The following is a 19,597-nucleotide window of genomic DNA, read 5'->3' as shown; positions in this document are numbered from 1 at the left end:
GCCATCACTAACATTGAGTGGCTGCTGCCAACATACTGACTCAAATCTCTTGCCACTTTATAATTAAACATTGGATGTAATAAATGTATCACTAGTCACTTTTAACTATGTCACTTTATACAATGTTTACATACCCTACATTACTCATCTCATATGTACAGTATATACTGTACTCTATACCATCTACTCCATCTTGCCTATGCCGTTCGGCCATCGCTCAACAGCTCTGGTGGACATTCCTGCAGTCAGCATGCCAATTGCACACTCCCTCAAAACATCTGAGGCATTGACTTGTGTGGCAAAACGGCACACATTAGAGTGGCCTTTCTTGGTACCCAGCGCAAGGTGCGCCAGTGTTCTATTTTTTGTATTTTTTCCTTCATTTAACTAGGCATGTCAGTTAAGAACAAATTCTTATTTTCAATGATGGCCTACCAAAATGCAAAAGGTCTCCTGCGAGATCAGGGGCTGGGATTAAAATGACAAGTATAGGACAAAACACACATCACGACAAGAGAGACACCACAACACTGTTAAATATCATACTCTTTAATTAGCTCTTGACATTCCACACCTGTCAGATGGATGGATTATCTTGGCAAAGGAGAAATGCTCACTATGAGGGATGTAAAGAAAGTTATGCACAAATTTTGACAGAAATAAGCTTTTTGTGCTGATGGAACATACCTGGGATCTTTTATTTCAGCCCTTGAAACATGGGAAAAAACACATGTTGCATTTATATTCTGGTTCAGTATAATACTTTTAAAAACATGAGGGGGAGTGAACAAGTGCACTCTTCTGGAGAAGTGTAGAGAATTGGAACGCAGACTTGGAAGGTCGACAAATAATTAATGACACCTGTGTTTTGGTGTGGGCTCAGAAAGGTAAGGTTATTCCAGATCACCACTAGGGGCTGCTATTGGGTTACAATCACATCAACAATTGAGAGGAACAATCAAATATGAGCATAGCACAGAATAACATACACGTTTCATGTCAGTTTGTTCACCTGTCTTCATTCACTATATCTCATCTGAACCCTAAACAAATGTGACCTTATTCTGGGTTGAAATAATACATTGTTCTAACTGTGTTATGTTGAAAAATACATGTAACTCCTTATATAAAAGGAAGAATAATGTTCGACTGTGTTGGTGACATCCATATTGTCCTGTGCTACACCTGGAAAGAAGATGTTTCCATTGTGAGCAGTGTGAGATGATAAAATAGCCTACTTTGTCCTGGTTGTCAAACCGCCACACTAAACAAACATGGTCATCACCTGGTCCTGGTTGTCAAACCGCCACACTAAACAAACATGGTCATCACCTGGTCCTGGTTGTCAAACCGCCACACTAAACAAACATGGTCATCACCTGGTCCTGGTTGTCAAACCGCCACACTAAACAAACATGGACATCAACTGGTCCTGGTTGTCAAACCGCCACACTAAACAAACATGGACATCAACTGGTCCTGGTTGTCAAACCGCCACACTAAACAAACATGGTCATCACCTGGTCCTGGTTGTCAAACCGCCACACTAAACAAACATGGTCATCACCTGGTCCTGGTTGTCAAACCGCCACACTAAACAAACATGGACATCAACTGGTCCTGGTTGTCAAACCGCCACACTAAACAAACATGGACATCAACTGGTCCTGGTTGTCAAACCGCCACACTAAACAAACATGGACATCAACTGGTCCTGGTTGTCAAACCGCCACACTAAACAAACATGGACATCAACTGGTCCTGGTTGTCAAAGCGCCACACTAAACAAACATGTACATCAACTGGTCCTGGTTGTCAAACCGCCACACTAAACAAACATGGACATCAACTGGTCCTGGTTGTCAAAGCGCCACACTAAACAAACATGGACATCAACTGGTCCTGGTTGTCAAAGCGCCACACTAAACAAACATGTACATCAACTGGTCCTGGTTGTCAAACTGCCACACTAAACAAACATGGACATCAACTGGTCCTGGTTGTCAAACCGCCACACTAAACAAACATGGACATCAACTGGTCCTGGTTGTCAAACCGCCACACTAAACAAACATGGACATCAACTGGTCCTGGTTGTCAAACCGCCACACTAAACAAACATGGACATCAACTGGTCCTGGTTGTCAAAGCGCCACACTAAACAAACATGGACATCAACTGGTCCTGGTTGTCAAAGCGCCACACTAAACAAACATGTACATCAACTGGTCCTGGTTGTCAAAGCGCCACACTAAACAAACATGTACATCAACTGGTCCTGGTTGTCAAAGCGCCACACTAAACAAACATGTACATCACCTGGTCCGAGAGAGAAACACACAATTCCTTGCTCTTTTTTATTCATTTTATTGACCGTCTGTAAAGAATTTGCAGCTCTCATAAACAGTGTCTGCTGGATGGTTGTGATATATTATTATTGCCCTTTAAGATTTGGTAAGATAATTTGCTTGAATATTCATTTAGTAGCAATTAAAATGTAGGTCAGTGATTTTATGGAAAAAAATCCCATCTTTAAATGTTTAAATTTCACATATTATAACAATATTTGCATCACAGGTAATATCAACCCAAGGTCCAGAGGTTGTTGTTGCAATACAGTCTTCTATACCATTACCTCCACTGTTTGGTTCCCCACTGTGCCAGTCCAGATACGTCAGTGGCTCGTCATTCAAATCTACCCAAACACCCTCTGTTTTCCTGTCTGTTGCTCCCAGGAAACCATAAGAAGCACCAACAATGAATTTGGAAAGAGCTTGGTTCTCCACGTCATTCCTTGGCATGACCAGCGTCGCACCAACGTTGTTGCAGAACTTCAAACCTTCATCGAAACTCCCCAGCACTCCATTGGACACTAAATATTTGTCCCCTGCCTTCTGGAAGACCCTGAAGCTTGCAGCTTGAAATAAATCATGTCATTCTTTCTGTGAGTCATACTGACCGATTTCCTTGTTAAATGTGGATATAAATGTGAAACACACTGAGTGCACAAAACATTAGGAACCCCTGCTCTTTGCATGACATAGACTGGCCAGGTGAATCCAGGTGAAAGCTATGATCAAATGCATGAATGGGAGGTGACAGGTTAAAGAATAACAGGTTAAATAATCATTTGAGACATGGCTTGTGTATGTGTGCCATTCAGAAGGTGAATAGTCAAGACAAACAATTTAAGTGCCTTTGAACGGAGTATGGTAGTAGGTGCCAGGCACACTGGTTTGAGTGTGTCAATAGCTGCAATGCTGCTGGGTTTTTCACACTCAATAGTTTCCTGTGTGTATCAAGAATGGTCCACCACCCAAAGGACATCCAGTCAACTTCACACAACTGTGAGAAGCATTGGAGTCAACATGGGCCAGCATCCCTGTGGAATGCTTTCGACACCTTGTGGAGTCCATGTCCAGACGAATTGAGGCTGTTCTGATGGCAAAAGGGGTGCAACTCAATATTAGGAAAATGTTCCTAATATTTTGTACACTCAGTGTATATATCTTTTGAAACACATTTACAATTTACAATAACAACAACAAAAAACATTTTTCAAAAGAGAAAGTCTTACCTTTCTCAAGATTAGCCTGTCTGGCTTTGAGCTGTTGGATCTCAGCGAGTAAATGGCTGATCACACTGTTTCCTCCTGCATCTGAAAGAACATGACACATTCTGGATTGCACCTCAACAAGTACTATCCCAACAGGTCAAGGACTGTTGATTACCTCCTGGCTCCCCTATCTCCCCTTTAGGTCCAGCTGGCCCCACATCACCAGGGGGTCCCTGTACCCCTATTCCTCCTAGAATAACATAAAACAACATACATTTAATCTTGTACAGATCATTCCTCAAAAATGTAATTTTTTTGTATTGGGAACTGTGCCATGCCTTGATGCTAGATAACACATTCTTTCATGTCCCCTACCAGGGTGTCCTTTCTCTCCCTTGGGTCCTGTGACTCCGTCATGCCCGTCCCTCCCATCTCTCCCAGGCAGACCGTTATGACCAGGTATGCCAGGGACACCGGGATAAGCTGGGCAGCTCGGGCTGGAAGTGTGAGGGGGAGGGGTTTGCTTTTGGGCTTCACTTGGCAGGAACACAGTCAATTGTGAGGTCAGCAGAATGTTGAGAAACAACCGGGGCATCGCCATCGAGTGGTGTCTGAGGAGAACAGGCTCAGAGTCATTGGGATTGCATGGGGGAGGTAACATCAACCCAACCTCTTGCCTGCAAAAAGGCTATTTGGACACTCCTGGTACAAACAATATTTCTTTTCAGAATTGGATATAATTATGTTCAGGTTAGGGTTCGTTTCAGGGTTACATTTTGCAGGTCAGGAATGTCCTTATAGCCTCTCCTTCTTGCCTGCAGAAATATGCACTGGGCCATAGGATTTCTGCAGTACCCCCACAAAAAACGGAATATTGTTTTATTTATTGATAAAAAATACAAAACATCTGACACTTATTTTTCTCACAAAAGTAGTGCATAATTTGGAACATAATTTGGAAAAATCTGAAACAGAATTTGGGGGGCCCACCTTAGCATTGTTTATTAACCATTATTTTACCAGGTATATTGACAGAAAACAGTGTATTACTTTATCTTGTACATTAAGGACTTGGGGAAGAGTTTCACAGGAGAGAAGAAGAGAAGGATGTTCCTATTTGAAAGCTAGAATAAAATGAGTAGCTTAAGACACATGTTTTTAAAGTAGCTCTCGAGCTGGAAAGCCTTACATTGATGCCTTTTGGCAATTCCAATCTCTTTTCCACATCAAATCAAATCAAAGTTTATTTGTCACGTGCGCTGAATACAACAGGTGAACAGTGAAATACTTACTTACAGGCGCTACCCAACAGTGCAAAAAAGGCATTAGGTGAACAGTAGGGAAGTAATCAGTTTTCCACATTGATTCAACATCATCACAGATTCTTTGGGGTTAAAATGAAAGTTGATTCAACCAAGTTGATTTGCTCCCCCAGTGGACACAATTTCTGTAGATAAAAAAAACTAGTAGCTTGGATCCATATAACACACAGTTCAGTCTCGTACTAGATAGAAATGAAGTGTGGGCTGGCATGGTTTAGAGCTTTTCTTGACATATTGATTGGTTCCATACAACCACTCTCAACACTGCAGACTTTTTTGTTGGTTTTGGGTCGAATTTAGGCATAACAGCGTCCTCTTCTGTGTTACGAAAACACAGAAGCGTAGCCTAGTGGTTAGAGCATTGGACTAGTAACCAAAAGATTACAAGTTCAAATCCCCGAGCTGACAAGGTACAAAATCTGTCGTTCTGCCCCTGAACAGGCAGTTAACCCACTGTTCCTAGGCAGTCATTGAAAGTAAGAATTTGTTCTTAACTGACTTGCCAAGTAAAATAAAGGTGACAAAGTAAGACGATTCACACACCTGTTCAGCGCAGAAGTTCATGTTAGAAAAGTAAATATGATTGGTTGAATGTGTTTCAGTTACCTTCTACTAAAGGAATCATCATAAAACCATGAGATATGTTATCGATAGTGATATTATTATTGTGCAACATAGACATTCTATTTTCTCCTGAGATTGCAAAGCAATTTGAATGTTGATCTAGTGCCCACCCGTTTATGAATGTTTCAACCACTGTTTTTGCCGTTAGTTGGTTTCAGAGAGCACAAAAAACTACACTAACCATGAGCCTTTTAGCGTTTCTGATGACACAGAAACAGATCCTGAGTCTGTTCCAACGTGTCCACCTGCGAATCGGAGGCCATGATTGGCTCCCGTTGTGGGTGTGGCAGAGAAGCAACCTTTATTTACGTGCAATTAACATAGCCTATATTAATATGCAATACCTTTTCTCCCGACAGTTAGAAGAACTGACTGCTTCTTGCATGAAACAGAAGCTTCGTCACTTCTCACAGTGTGGCTTGCTCACTAAAGTCACATGTTTTATTAGTATTCTACATAACAGAACCTAATACAAAATCATATAGTATAAATTGGGTAGTTTGAGCCCTGAATGCTGATTGGCTGACAGCCGTGGTATTTTGGTCATATACCACACCTCCTCTGGCCTTATTGCTTAAGTATAACGTTACTCTTAGACCAAAAACACATTTTAGGACAGGGGTGTCCGGAGTCATTTTGCCCTGGGGGATACGTTCGGTTTTCAACGAGGTCCAAAATGGGTTATTTCCATGCATTCCAAATCTGCTAAAAAATTGTCCTCTAACCATAGTTTAGGGTTATTTTCGATGAACCCCAACTGTCTAGTGATTATTAGCGAGCTGGACAGTCAAGACACTGTATGAATACAGGTATATCAACATTTCTACACAGTTTTGATTTGGTTTGAATAATTTTATTATGTTGAGTATATTGAGTTTGTTTTTTCAAATTGTATTTGTCAGAAGCTTCATAAACAACAGGAGTAGACTAACAGTAAAATGCTTACTTCGAATCCAATTTTATTTGTCATGTGTGCCGAATACAACAGGTGTAGACCTTACCGTGAAACGCTAAATTATAAGCCCTTAACCAACAACGCAGTTCAAGAAATAGAGTTAAGAAAATATTTACTAAATTAACTAAAGTAAAAAAAAAGTACTAAATTAAATTTAAAAAGTAACACAATAAAATTAGCCTCAACCTTAACAAGGCTGTTTGCAGGGGGTATCAGTACCGAGTCAATATGCGGGGGTACAGGTTAGTCGAGGTAGTTTATAAAGTGACTATGCATAGATTATAAACAGCGAGCAGCAGCTGTCCAGTGACCATTTCATGCAACCGGTCAGGATGCTCACGATGGTGCAGCTGTAGAACTTTTTGAGGATCATGGGGACCCAAGCTAAATATTTTCAGTCTCCTGAGGGGGAAAAGGTGTTGTCGTGCCTCTTCACAACTGTCTTGGTGTGTTTGGCCCAAACTCTTGACCCGCAACAGTTCAGCCCTGTCAATGTTAATGGGGGCCTGTTCGGCCCTCCTTTTCCTATAGTCCACGATCAGCTTCTTTGTCTTGCTCACTTTGAGGGAGAGATTGTTGGACTTACGGCCCATCCCAACAATGCAGAGAGAAAGAAAATGGAGAAATAATAGAAAAGTAATAACAAGTCATAATAATGAGTGAAGATAACTCGGCTGTATACACAGGGTACCAGTACAGAGTTGATGTGCCTATATAATAGGCGGTGTCAGAGGATAACCCAGTCACCGTGATTGGGAGTCCCATAGGGCAGCGCACAATTGACCCAGCATCGTCCGGGGTAGGCCAATCATTGTAAATAAGAATTTGTTCTTAACTGACCTGCCTAGTTCAATAAAGGTTACATGTAAAAATGAAAGATGTATAAGTACAAAAATTGATGTAGCAACTGCAGAAAGCTTGTTTAACGTCTGTCAGCCACAGCTGAAACATCCCTCTGTAATAAATATAGCAGAAGCATTGTCCAATCACATGTACAAATCTTACTTACCTTTGTGGTCGTTCTCTGTATGAAGCAGGATGAGTACACAGATCAATAGTTGCTGTTACAGTAAAGATACTGAGCTCTGTTTATGAATATTTACAGTGTACACCGGTTTATAGTATTCTACTTTATAGTAGACTTGATACCTAATCAGTACACAGATCAATAGTTGCTGTTACAGTACACAGAGTATATTGTTCTCTGTGCCAATGTATAACTTCTAAAACTTTATGGTCGGGACTTGATAACTACCTCTTTTATGTCAGGGGCATAGTCTTCCCAACAATCAGTTTAACAACCATAACAAGGAAATGCTACCAAGTGACCTAAAAACAAAGGATCTTTGCTCTCTGAAATAAAAGATCTTATTATTATGGCCCTGACACACTTCTAGGAACCCAGCAGTCACCATGATCTACACATTACTCTCTGTAGATCATAGAGGAAATGACCCAGATGGTGCAGAATTATTATTTCCTGGTAAACATGAACAGATGCCAATAAATCAAGACAAGGGAGCAATCCACTGGACACGGACGTCAATCCAACTTTGGTTCAACGTCATTTCATTGAAATGAAGTGGAAACAAAGTTGATTCAACCGGTGCCCAGTGGGAATCTAATTGTAATCTTAATCTATACATTTTGAAGGCCTATGTTAGTTTGTAAGATGAGTCAAAAGTCCTGCATCGTAGGAAGTATACAGTATGACATACAAACACATTTGATTTGACAATATCTCAGGTTTATTCCATCATATTTCGAGTTAAAATCCATATTTTATGTCACACAACATTCCTATGCTAACTCTGGAATCATTTGGCAATCTCTCAAATGTGTTCATTTTCCATTAATCAGTTCCTTTAAAACATTACAGAGCATTTCTCAGAAAGAGTTTGGACAGAGTCAAAACATTTTGTTTTATATCACACTACTTTCACAAACAAACTCTTATTGTAGAATAGTTATTTTCAGACAAAATGTGTCATTTATTTTTAGTTCTACTAATTTGAACATTGTATTTTACCCATGGAAATGTGCTGACATACAGTATGGCTAAATCCCAAATGGCAACCTAATCCCAATATAGAGCACTACTTTTTCCCAGAGATATATGGGTCCTGGTCAAAAGTAGTGCACTATATATGGAATAGTGTGCCATTTGAAACACATTACATTTTTATTTTCATGGGATTTATCCTTATGTTCTGAAAAGCAGGAAGCCCCTGAATGTGCTGCGGTTGTGGAAGTCTGCAAATATGTGTGAATGAGCATGAAGAGTCATGTAGACATGGTCTCCCTGTTCTAGATGTAGTGTCCCTCCATTACCAGAACTATCAGAGCTATCATGCTCTGTATGATGATCACACGCAGACAACATGCGCACATTATTCTTAAACAGACTTACACAGACGTTGTGCTGGCTACTGGCAAATGATGAGAAGCTGAAGTAGTAGACTCCTTTCACTGGCGTATTGAAGACACCTGAAGAGGAGTAGCAGGGAGAGATCAGTACTATAATACTATAAATACACTGAGACACCTCTAGAGGAGTAGCATGGATATATATATATATATATATATATATATATATATATATATATACCATACTACGATAATCATATAATCTTAGAAATACATTGAAGACACCTGTAGAGAAGTGGCAGGAAGAGATATATACTATAATACTATAATCTTGTAAATACATTGAAGACACCTGTAGAGAAGTAGCAGGAAGACATATATACTATAATACTATAATCTTGTAAATACATTGAAGACACCTGTAGAGAAGTAGCAGGAAGAGATATATACTATAATACTATAATCTTGTAAATACATTGAAGACACCTGTAGAGAAGTAGCAGGAAGAGATATATACTGTAATACTATAATCTTGTAAATACATTGAAGACACCTGTAGAGAAGTAGCAGGAAGATATATATACTATAATACTATAATCTTGTAAATACATTGAAGACACCTGTAGAGAAGTAGCAGGAAGATATATATACTATAATACTATAATTTGTAAATACATTGAAGACACCTGTAGAGAAGTAGCAGGGAGAGATATATACTATAATCTTGTAAATACAGTGAAGACACCTATAGAGAAGTAGCAGGGAGACACCCTTATCAGAGGAGAGATTAGATCAGAAACAACTAAAACAAGAAATATACATTGTACTGTGCATGAATATGTGTAATAAAAACTACTACTTTGCTACTTTGCTACTACTTTTGCTACTTTGCTACTGAGGTTCACCCTTTTAACTTTGTGGGGACTTGTGAACGAGTGGACACTTCAGGAGGAAGGAGAGATTATTGGGAGAAATCCACTCTTATAGTTCTTCCATCGTGTCTTCCAACTCTTTACCTGATCCAGGGTTGTAAGCATTGCCAACGTTTGTGAAGACATTGCTGAATGCCAAGTTGGTCTCTCTCTCAGAGGGCGGTGTATGGCCATCTCCTCCTAGTGCTGCCGTAAAAGCAATCTTTGGTCCGTCTATGAGAAATAGTACATTACAACTTCACAAGAAAGAATAGGGCATGTATACGATTTCACACACTGTTTTCCAGTAGTTTCGGCTAAATCAATTTGATAACCACATTGTAATTATTGTCTATTTAGCATTATCTACCTTCACTCTGTCTCCTCAGTTCATCCAGCAGGATTTGCTGTTGCTCCACTCTGAACTCAGTGGCGTCGACTCTAAATGACAATACTTGAAGCTTCCTCTCCTGTACTGGAAAACAGGAATTTAAACTAATATTAAGACCAAAAACAGATCAACTATTCCTTGTTGACCTTAGCAATGATGTCACTTCACACCATAGTTACTTTACCAATCCGGACAGAATACAAATGTAAATCACCTTCATTCTCTCTCTTCATGCTCTTCATCAGGCTCTCACTGGTGCTCAGCTTGGTCTCCATGACTCTGAGCTGGGCTGCTTGAACTATTAAACACAAAAACTGTCTTATTAAGTTAGGCAGGTCTGAACACAAAAATAAAGACAATTCACATGAGCATCACAAGGCCTATAACTTCACCCATGCTCTACCAAGGTTTCCCAACAGACAGTTTTGACCTACTACTGGTAGCTGTGTTGGCCAATTGTACTTCAAACAACATGTAGGCAGGTTGCTTGGGCATTAAAACTTGTCAAACAGCCTAATTCATAATCTTAGTTGTTAATATGTTTTTTGGTATTCTGAAGATTTTAATATATTAACAAAAAAAGTAAATTATTAGATTTAGATTACATTCAGTTTCTCTCTGTAGAAGAGCAACAATAGCCTCCATGTTACTCAATTCTCCATGGCTCCCAGATGCCTAAGAAGGTTACACATGTCTGGCTGGCAGCTACCGTTTGTCTCTGCTAGGGATGGTGCTTGATTCTGTTTGAAAATAACTTCACTTTCTATGTCCTGTCCCTGTTCAGAGTGTTGGTTGTGAGTCTTGTATTCATTCTCTATGTCCTGTTCCTGTTCAGAGTGTTGGTTGTGAGTCTTGTATTCATTCTCTATGTCCTGTCCCTGTTCAGAGTGTTGGTTGTGAGTCTTGTATTCATTCTCTATGTCCTGTTCCTGTTCAGAGTGTTGGTTGTGAGTCTTGTATTCATTCTCTATGTCCTGTCCCTGTTCAGAGTGTTGGTTGTGAGTCTTGTATTCATTCTCTATGTCCTGTTCCTGTTCAGAGTGTTGGTTGTGAGTCTTGTATTCATTCTCTATGTCCTGTCCCTGTTCAGGCTGAATCTGTACCATGATGTCATTGAGGTTGTCTTCTCCAGCATCTTCACTGAGAGTCCCAGACAGACACAGCAGCAGCAGGGTCAGAGTCAGTCCCCCCATTCTTCAACTGGATAGCCTATACTTCAGCTTGTAGTGTACTGAAAGTTGTGTGAACATTCAACTTGTGCAGTCCTCTTTAGTTCAATGTGTGCAGTCATTTTATGATAGCGTCAGGGTTAAACATTAGTCGTGATTTGTAAGGAAAATCTGCAAAAGTAGACATAAGGGTATTTTATGATATAGTCCTGTGAGATAAATGATGTATACCAGGAAACTGAAACATGTTTACAATTTACATATCTAAAGGGAATTCAAGGTGACCTCAATCCTACGCGTTTACTGGCATCATTCAGAGTTTATGGTCTGTTGTCTGGGAACCCAGAAACAAACCTTGTGTGCGCTGCTACCTGATTTACATGTCAGTTTGTCTCGAAACTATAATGATACGTGTACACTTTCAATTGCTTTTCATGATTATATTGACTGTATTGCTCATATGTTTTACTATGTTGAAATGTGTATTATTTTGCCGGTGAATAGCTACTGAAAACTTTTGTCATGTTTGTTTCTTTTTCATAATGTCTCTGAAATACAATTTTATTGATCTGGTTTTAATCGATCTGTGGAACATAATCTGTCCCCGAGTGTGTGTGCTGTACATTATGTCCTGATCATTGGCGACCACAGGAGGTCGCTGTTACATTGGAAAAGGTGGCTGTGGGTGAGAAATGTACATGATGTCCTGATTATTGCTGGCCACAGGAGGTCGCTGTTACATTGGAAAAGGTGGCTGTGGGTGAGAAATGGGGCAAATCAGTAGACCTACATAACATTGTTGCAATTATATTCCCATTCATTCATAATTTTGTATATTATAAACTTGCTATGAAATATTATCTTTAAAAATAAAATTTAAAAAAAATATTTTTTTTTATGGTTTAAGGAAGAGGTAGGCCTATAGGTGTGACAATGTGGACTGCAGAGTGTTACATTTTATTCAGATAAGACTTGTTTTTAAACCAATTTATTTTTTGTATTAAATCAATTGTAGATTCAGAACATGACCAAGTATGTGGACACCTGCACGTTTAACATCTAATTCCAAAATCATGGGCATTAAAATGGAGTTGATCTCTTCATTGTTGTTACAACAGCCTCCACTCTTCTGGGAAGGCGTTCCACCATGTAGGAACATTGATGCGGGGACTTGCTTCCATTCAGCCACAAAAGCATTAGTGAGGTCGAGCACTGATGTTGGGCGATTAGGCTCGCAATCAGCTTCACAATTCATCCCAAAGGTGTTCGATGGGGTTGAGGTCAGGCCTCTTTGTAGGCCAGTCAAGTTGTTCCACACTGATCTCGACAAACCATTTCTGTATGGATCTCGCTTTGTGCACCGGGGCATTGTCATGATGGAACTTCCCCAATCTGTTGCCACAAAGTTAGAAGCAGAGAATTGTCTAGAATATCATTGTACGCTGTAACATTAAGATATCCATTCACTGGAACGAAGGGGCCTCGCCCATACCATGAAAAACAGCCCCAAAACAATATTATTCCACCACCAAACTTTACAGTTGGCGCTATGCATTCAGGTAGGTAGCATTCTCCTGGCATCCGCCAAACCCAGATTCGTCAGTCGGACTGATTCATCTACTTCTCCAGAGTCCAATGGCAGCGAGCTTTAAGCCACTCCAGCCGGCGCTTGACATTGGGCATTGTGATCTTAGGCTTGTGTGCAGCTACTCGGCCATCGAAACCCATTTCATGAAGCTCCCAACTAGCAGCTCTTGTGCTTATGTTGCTTCCAGAGGCAGTTTGGAACTCAGTAGTGAGTGTTGCAACCGAGGACAGAATATTTTTACTTGCTTCACCACTCTGCGGTCCTGTTCTGTGAGCTTGTGTGGCCTACCACTTCGCAGCTGAGCCGATGTCTCTCCTAGACATTTCCACTTCACAATAACAGCACTTACAGTTGACCAGGGCAGCTCTAGCAGGTTAGAAAGGAAAGAAACTGACTTGTTGGAAAGGTGGCATTCTATGAAATTCACAGAGCTCTTCAGTAAGGCCATTCTACTGCCAATGATTTCATGGCTGTGTGCTCGATTATATACACCTGTCAGCAACTGGTGTGGCTGAAATAGCAGAATCCACTCATTTAATCCACTAATTTATAAATATTTTTATATATATATACAGTGCCTTGAGAAAGTATTCGGCCCCCTTGAACTTTGCGACCTTTTGCCACATTTCAGGCTTCAAACATAAAGATATAAAACTGTATTTTTTTGTGATGAATCAACATCAAGTGGGACACAGTCATGAAGTGGAATGACATTTATTGGATATTTCAAACTTTTTTAACAAATCAAAAACTGAAAAATTGGGCGTGCAAAATTATTCAGCCCCCTTAAGTTAATACTTTGTAGCGCCACCTTTGCTGCGATTACAGCTGTAAGTCGTTTGGGGTATGTCTCTATCAGTTTTGCACATCGAGAGACTGAAATTTTTTCCCATTCCTCCTTGCAAAACAGCTCGAGCTCAGTGAGGTTGTCGTTCCACTTCATGATTGTGTCCCACTTGTTGTTGATTCTTCACAAAAAAATACAGTTTTATATTTTTATGTTTGAAGCCTGAAATGTCGCAAAGTTCAAGGGGGCCGAATACTTTCGCAAGACACTGTATATATATATATATATATATATATATATATATATATAAATAACCAGAATGTTGAATAAGGAATAAGCGGTAGGGCTGTAAGGACAACATGATTCTCTGTGAAAGAAGAAAATATACACGTGTGTCCTTGAAGTTTGCAGTCGTGTCTAAGAAAATACAATTTTACCTTTTAGTGTTGGGATCATCAACTAGGATGGTCGGGGGCCGGAACATATTTACTAATAATTTGTAGACTGCAAATTGACCACAAGAATCCCAAACAGTAATCATGTTTGACTAAAACATAATAATTTCAACCCTTTCTTACATTTTTTTACCATCTTTTATGTCCAACAATTACTCAGAGAACTTGGGGGCTAAAAAACCCACCCGCGGGCCACCATCTGGGGAACCCTGCTTTAATGTGGGTAATCTCCTTTTCAACAGTAAAAGTTCACAAATCGCTGCCAAGAGTCGATTGATGCACCGGTGCATCAAATGAATTAACATAATTTTAAAACTCCTCATCCAAATCTGTCTGTTAAATCTTGCTACTTCTCAATCCACCGCATCTGCCTATGCCAGCCTTCTGTATCTGCAGTGGAAGGTGGTATAGCCACAGAGTTGCTGTCTGTTTGTCAGACCAGGAGACGTCTCAAAAATCAGTCTTCTCACTTCAAAGTCTGTAACATCCGAACGGTTTGGCATGCAAAACTAATATTGAAAGATGAGTCTCTAGCGAAGATAGTGATCTCCCTTTTGCTCGGCAACCCCAACAAGCCGCAGCACTGTCTGAAGTCTGTACTGCCCATGTTCTTCTGTCTGTAGCATCTGAACCGTTTGGGCTACAAACTAAGACCCTACTTTGGAAAGGGGAGAATCTCAAGAACAAAAGTGTCTCTATCTGAATATAACCCGGTTCAAAAAATGAATGGAAGTAGTTTTGTGGGTTAAATATTTGTCAAAAAAGAATAATAGTAATTCCTGAGCTTTCTTATAGATAAAGAACAGACACTTCAAAATCTTAGCCCTTATGATTCATTTTTTGACTGTTTTGACATTTATGACTGTGTTATTCAATGCGTTTCTATGAGCTAAAGCAGTAATGTTCAATATTTTTGCAAATATGTTATTTTTGGGGGATACCTACAGGGCTCCAAAAATTCAAAATCAAATAGCTAAATGATCAATTTTAGAGGTTAAAGTTTGGATCCATTGCCATTTACAGGAAAATTATTTAAGATAGCAACGTTTTAAAGTGTGCGTGAAATGCCTAGACTGTATGCCTATAAACCAAGAAAATGTAGGTTGAGTTAACGGGCATATATCAAATGCGCTAATCATGGTATAAAATTGGATGGAAAGAAAATGTGTTTGAGTGGAGCGCCAGCGGTTGAAAGTCTGTAGCTCTCTTGTGTGAGGCGGGATAATGTGGAGGGAGAGAGGTAGGGGTGTGTGACTAACATTTGGAGACTGGGAGGGGAAAACAACTATTTGTAGGCTACGGCTTGCCTTGCAGAGCCGGACCAGGGAAATAGCGGTCGAGGTGCAGAGGGAGGGGGTTCGACAGGGGGGGGATCGTCCGAAAAAAATCATAATAGTTCTCTATCGCTTGTTGTGACACAAACACCAGCATGTTAAGGGACTTCTACGCATTTAACGGGCAATTGAAAAGGGGGAACTATCCTAGCATGGAGAAATTTTCTATAGCGGTGGATAAACAGTCAATATGGTAAGCCCATTCTGTGGACTGTAGCCTAGGTATGCAGCAACAGGCTGAACGAGTTTCCTGCCTGGCGTGCTTCTTGGCTACCTGAAACAACTTCTGATGGTAATAATGCAGTTTTACGAAATAATAAAGCAAGTTATATAGCATTTAGCCTCTTATCACAACATACAAATGTATGCATAGTCCTTTAGATTATAGACTCTCTTCTTGTTATTGCCCTAAGCCTATATCTTTTCAGTATAATCATGACTTTTCAACTTGAACATTTTAGGCTTGTTTATAGGCCACTGTTTAGCCTTTGCAAACATTTGCTCCTCCCTAACAGTAAACTAGTCTATCATATTGATTTTAATGCATCCTTCTCTTTGGATAGCATGTTCAGCAAATATACAATATTCCTTTAGGTCTTACGAATGTGGATTTCGCTTTCTATCTCAGTGTGTTGCCTATTGCTCATGAATTGGTATGAAGCTGAAGCTGCATGCTAAACATCAGGACTAAATGGTCATGACATGAATAGTCTTCTCCGTGTTTTCATCACTATGTCTATTTAAGGAACGCATCATGGGGAAGCTGTTAGCAAGGGAACAGTCGCCAAGACCGCTCTGTAACATTTACACTACTGTTCTTCTCTGACCCAGACTTGGATTGTTACCACTAGTTATGACAGACAGAGAAGGAGATAGTGGGAGAGAGAGATAATTTAATTGAGAGAGGGTGGAGACAGACAGAGACAGACAGACAGACAGACAGACAGACAGACAGACAGACAGACAGACAGACAGACAGACAGACAGACAGACAGACAGACAGACAGACAGACAGACAGACAGACAGACAGACAGACAGACAGACAGACAGACAGACAGACAGACAGACAGACAGAGAGAGAGAGAGAGAGAGAGAGACAGAGAGAGATAATTTAATTGAGAGAGGGTGGAGACAGACAGAGAGAGAGAGAGAGAGTTGGACAGAGAGAGAGATGGACAGAGAAAGAGATGGCCAGAGAGCGAGACAGACAGAGACAGAGAAAAAGAGAGATGGACAGAATTAGTGCTTTTTACTGTTTCTCCTGCTGTGGATGAGCTTGGAAATCATGAGATGGATAAAGAGGGATGAGAGGGGAAAGAGAAAGGGACAGAGGGTAGAGATACACAGAGACAGAATGAGAAAAGAGGGGAATGACAGAGAGGGAAAAATTGAGAGAGAGAGAGAGAGAGAGAGAGAGAGAGAGAGAGAGGGGACATGGAGAGTAGCGACAGTAGTTTGGCTGATATTCCACATTGGACCTGAAATAAAGAGAGGTAGTGAGAAACAAAGAACAAGGGATGGATCATCAGACAGGATGAGAAGTAAGAAATAAAACTGAGCAAAAAAAGAAACGTTGTCTCACTGTCAACTGCGTTAATTTTCAGCAAACTTAACATGTGTAAATATTTGTTGTCACAAATCCCGTTTCCTGAGTCTGTTTTTTGCCTGTGTTCTGTCCTGGAGTGTTTTTTCCGGCGTCCTGGAACGCACCCTGTCTGGTTGCCGGGCAAGGTAGCCAGTTGGGAGTTCTGAATACCCGCACCTGTATCCCATCAGCTATCTGCACACCTGGTCCTGATCATCATCTGGTCCTGTTCATCATCTCTCCTCTTCATAAGCCCGGACCTGACATCCATTCCCTGCCAGATCGTTAGCCATGAACAGTATGTTGTGCCATAGTATCAGCCTCAAGTTGGATAGAATTTGTTTTGTTGTTTTTTACATATTGCTTGCCTTAAACTTACCTCCGTTTGTTCTGTCTTCAGTTACTCACCCGGATCATTTACCCCATTCCCGCCTGGTCGTCGGAGGATTCCGCTACCCCATTGGATCCACCTATTTACTCCCATCAACTCACCACCGCTGCCCGCTACGCCACCTGGATATATCTACCCATTCACATTCACTTGTAAATAAATACTCACCTTCTTCTTGCTCTCCTTGTCCTGGTCTGCTTCTGGGTTCGATTTTGAAAAAACGTGACATTTGTATGAACATAACAAGATTCAACAACTGAGACATAAACTGAACAAGTTCAACAGACATAACAGACTAACAGAAATTGAACAATGTGTCCCTGAAGAAAGGGGGGTCAAAATCAAAAGTAACAGTCAGTATGTGGTGTGGCCACCAGCTGCATTAAGTACTGCAGTGCATCTCCTCCTCTTGGACTGCACCAGATTTTCCAGTTCTTGCTTGAGATGTTACCCCACTCTTCCACCAAGGAACCTGCAAGTTCCCGGACATTTCTGGGGGGAATGGCCCACCCTCCGATCCAACAGGTCCCAGATGTTGAGATCCGGGCTCTTCTCTGGCCATGACAGAACACTGACATTCCTGTCTTGCAAGAAATCACGCACAGAATGAGCAGTATGGCTGGTGGCATTGTCATGCTGGAGGGTCATGTCAGGATGAGCCTGCAGGAAGGGTACCACATGAGGGAGGAGGATATAACTTGTAGCGTATTTGAGGTTTAAAAAGGCTTCTGAGGTTTGTAATTTTCTGAGTGTAGGACTGGTAGTATTTGGGACTGGTAGTATTTGGATTGGGACTGGTTATATTTGCATTGGGACTGGTAGTATTTGGATTGTGACTGGTAGTATTTGAATTGGGACTGGTAGTATTTGAATTGGGACTGGTAGTATTTTTATTGGTATGTTGATTTGGAATGGTAGTATTTGCATTGGGACTGGTAGTATTTGAATTGGGACTGGTAGTATTTGGATTGGGACTGGTACTATTTGCAGTGGGACTGGTAATATTTGGGACTGGTAGTATTTGGGAATGGTAGTATTTGGATTGGGACTGGTACTATTTGCAGTGGGACTGGTAATATTTGGGACTGGTAGTATTTGGGACTGGTAGTATTTGGATTGGGACTGGTAGTATTTTTATTGGTATGTTGATTGTGACTGGTAGTATTTGCATTGGGACTGGTAGTATTTGGATTGGGACTGGTAGTATTTGTATTGGGACTGGTAGTTTTTGTATTGGGACTGGTAGTGTTTGTATTGGGACTGGTAGTATTTGCATTGGGACTGGTAGTATTTGGATTTGGACAGGTAGTATTTGTGACAATACAGAGGCGGATGCAAGATGCAAGCAACGATGGTTTAATGAATATAGTTTACAGCAGCAACAGGACAGACAGACTGTACTCAGACGGAATCCGACCCAGGGACTCGGGCGCATCTTCCGATGATAGCGTGCTGAGAAAACCAGGGGAGTGTGTCCGGATGGGTAGGAAGGAGCACAGCAGATAATCCACACAAGGGCGGTGAGAGAAGAGCACGGACACACAACACAACCTCAGGGAAGAAACAACGATCTGACAACAAGAAACACTGGTTACAGAACATATAAAGGGAAGATAAGTGGTTCCAGCTGGCGCAGACAATCAGGCCGAGATTGGGAACCACGCCCACACAAACACGGGAGAGAGAGAGAGAGAGAGGAGAGAGGGAGGCAGTGGATTCATGAACCGTGACAATACCCCCCCCCCAGAATACCCCCCAGAAACCTTACCCAGGCAAATTTACCTGTCGATCGAAATCATCGATAAGGGAGTGATCCAGAATGTCCCTAGCAGGCACCCAACTTCTCTCCTCCGGGCCGTAACCCTCCCAGTCCACCAGGTACTGGAATCCGCGTCCCCTCCTTCTAGAGTCCAAAATACGATTGACAGAAAAGGTGGGTTCCCCATCAACAAGTCGTGGCGGCGGGGGAACCGGGACCGGCGGGTTAATGCGTGCCTGAAACACAGGTTTTATTTTAGACACATGAAAGGTAGGATGAATTATCCTATACGCCGGAGGAAGCTTGAGCCGGACCGCCACCGGACTAATGATCCTGGTGACTTTGAACGGGCCGATAAATTTGGGGGCAAGCTTGTTCGAAACGGATCGGAGTGGAATGTTC

General features: G+C 41.1%; 2 protein-coding genes and 1 long non-coding RNA gene across 4 annotated transcripts; 1 reads left to right on the top strand and 2 right to left on the bottom strand.

Moving 5' to 3' along the window:
- Window positions 1-537: 537 nt before the first annotated feature.
- Window positions 538-8,077, bottom strand: LOC135510408 (mannose-binding protein-like). Its single transcript, XM_064931291.1, has 5 exons — window positions 7,467-8,077; window positions 3,932-4,167; window positions 3,732-3,806; window positions 3,578-3,658; window positions 538-2,917 (listed from the first exon to the last, which is right to left on the bottom strand). The coding sequence occupies exons 2-5, from the start codon at window positions 4,155-4,157 to the stop codon at window positions 2,541-2,543; spliced, it is 759 nt and encodes a 252-aa protein (XP_064787363.1). The 5' UTR covers window positions 4,158-4,167; window positions 7,467-8,077; the 3' UTR covers window positions 538-2,540.
- A 105-nt stretch (window positions 8,078-8,182) lies between these two features.
- On the bottom strand, window positions 8,183-11,403 carry LOC135510407 (G-box-binding factor-like). Its single transcript, XM_064931290.1, has 5 exons — window positions 10,836-11,403; window positions 10,341-10,424; window positions 10,106-10,210; window positions 9,841-9,969; window positions 8,183-8,944 (listed from the first exon to the last, which is right to left on the bottom strand). The coding sequence occupies exons 1-5, from the start codon at window positions 11,317-11,319 to the stop codon at window positions 8,661-8,663; spliced, it is 1,086 nt and encodes a 361-aa protein (XP_064787362.1). The 5' UTR covers window positions 11,320-11,403; the 3' UTR covers window positions 8,183-8,660.
- Window positions 11,404-15,496: 4,093 nt separating this feature from the next.
- Window positions 15,497-17,629, top strand: LOC135509918 (uncharacterized). 2 transcript variants are annotated; one of them, XR_010451017.1, is made up of 3 exons: window positions 15,497-15,652; window positions 17,144-17,343; window positions 17,446-17,629. It is a non-coding gene; the product is annotated as an uncharacterized LOC135509918 (long non-coding RNA). The 2 variants fall into 2 exon arrangements; XR_010451016.1 differs by having other exon boundaries at window positions 15,497-15,751.
- Window positions 17,630-19,597: the final 1,968 nt, after the last annotated feature.

Source organism: Oncorhynchus masou, chromosome 23 (genome assembly GCF_036934945.1).
Source record: "Oncorhynchus masou masou isolate Uvic2021 chromosome 23, UVic_Omas_1.1, whole genome shotgun sequence".
Classification (NCBI taxonomy): domain Eukaryota; kingdom Metazoa; phylum Chordata; class Actinopteri; order Salmoniformes; family Salmonidae; genus Oncorhynchus; species Oncorhynchus masou.
The sequence above is the reverse complement of the archived record's forward strand: the minus strand, read 5'-3'. Positions and strand labels throughout refer to the sequence as shown.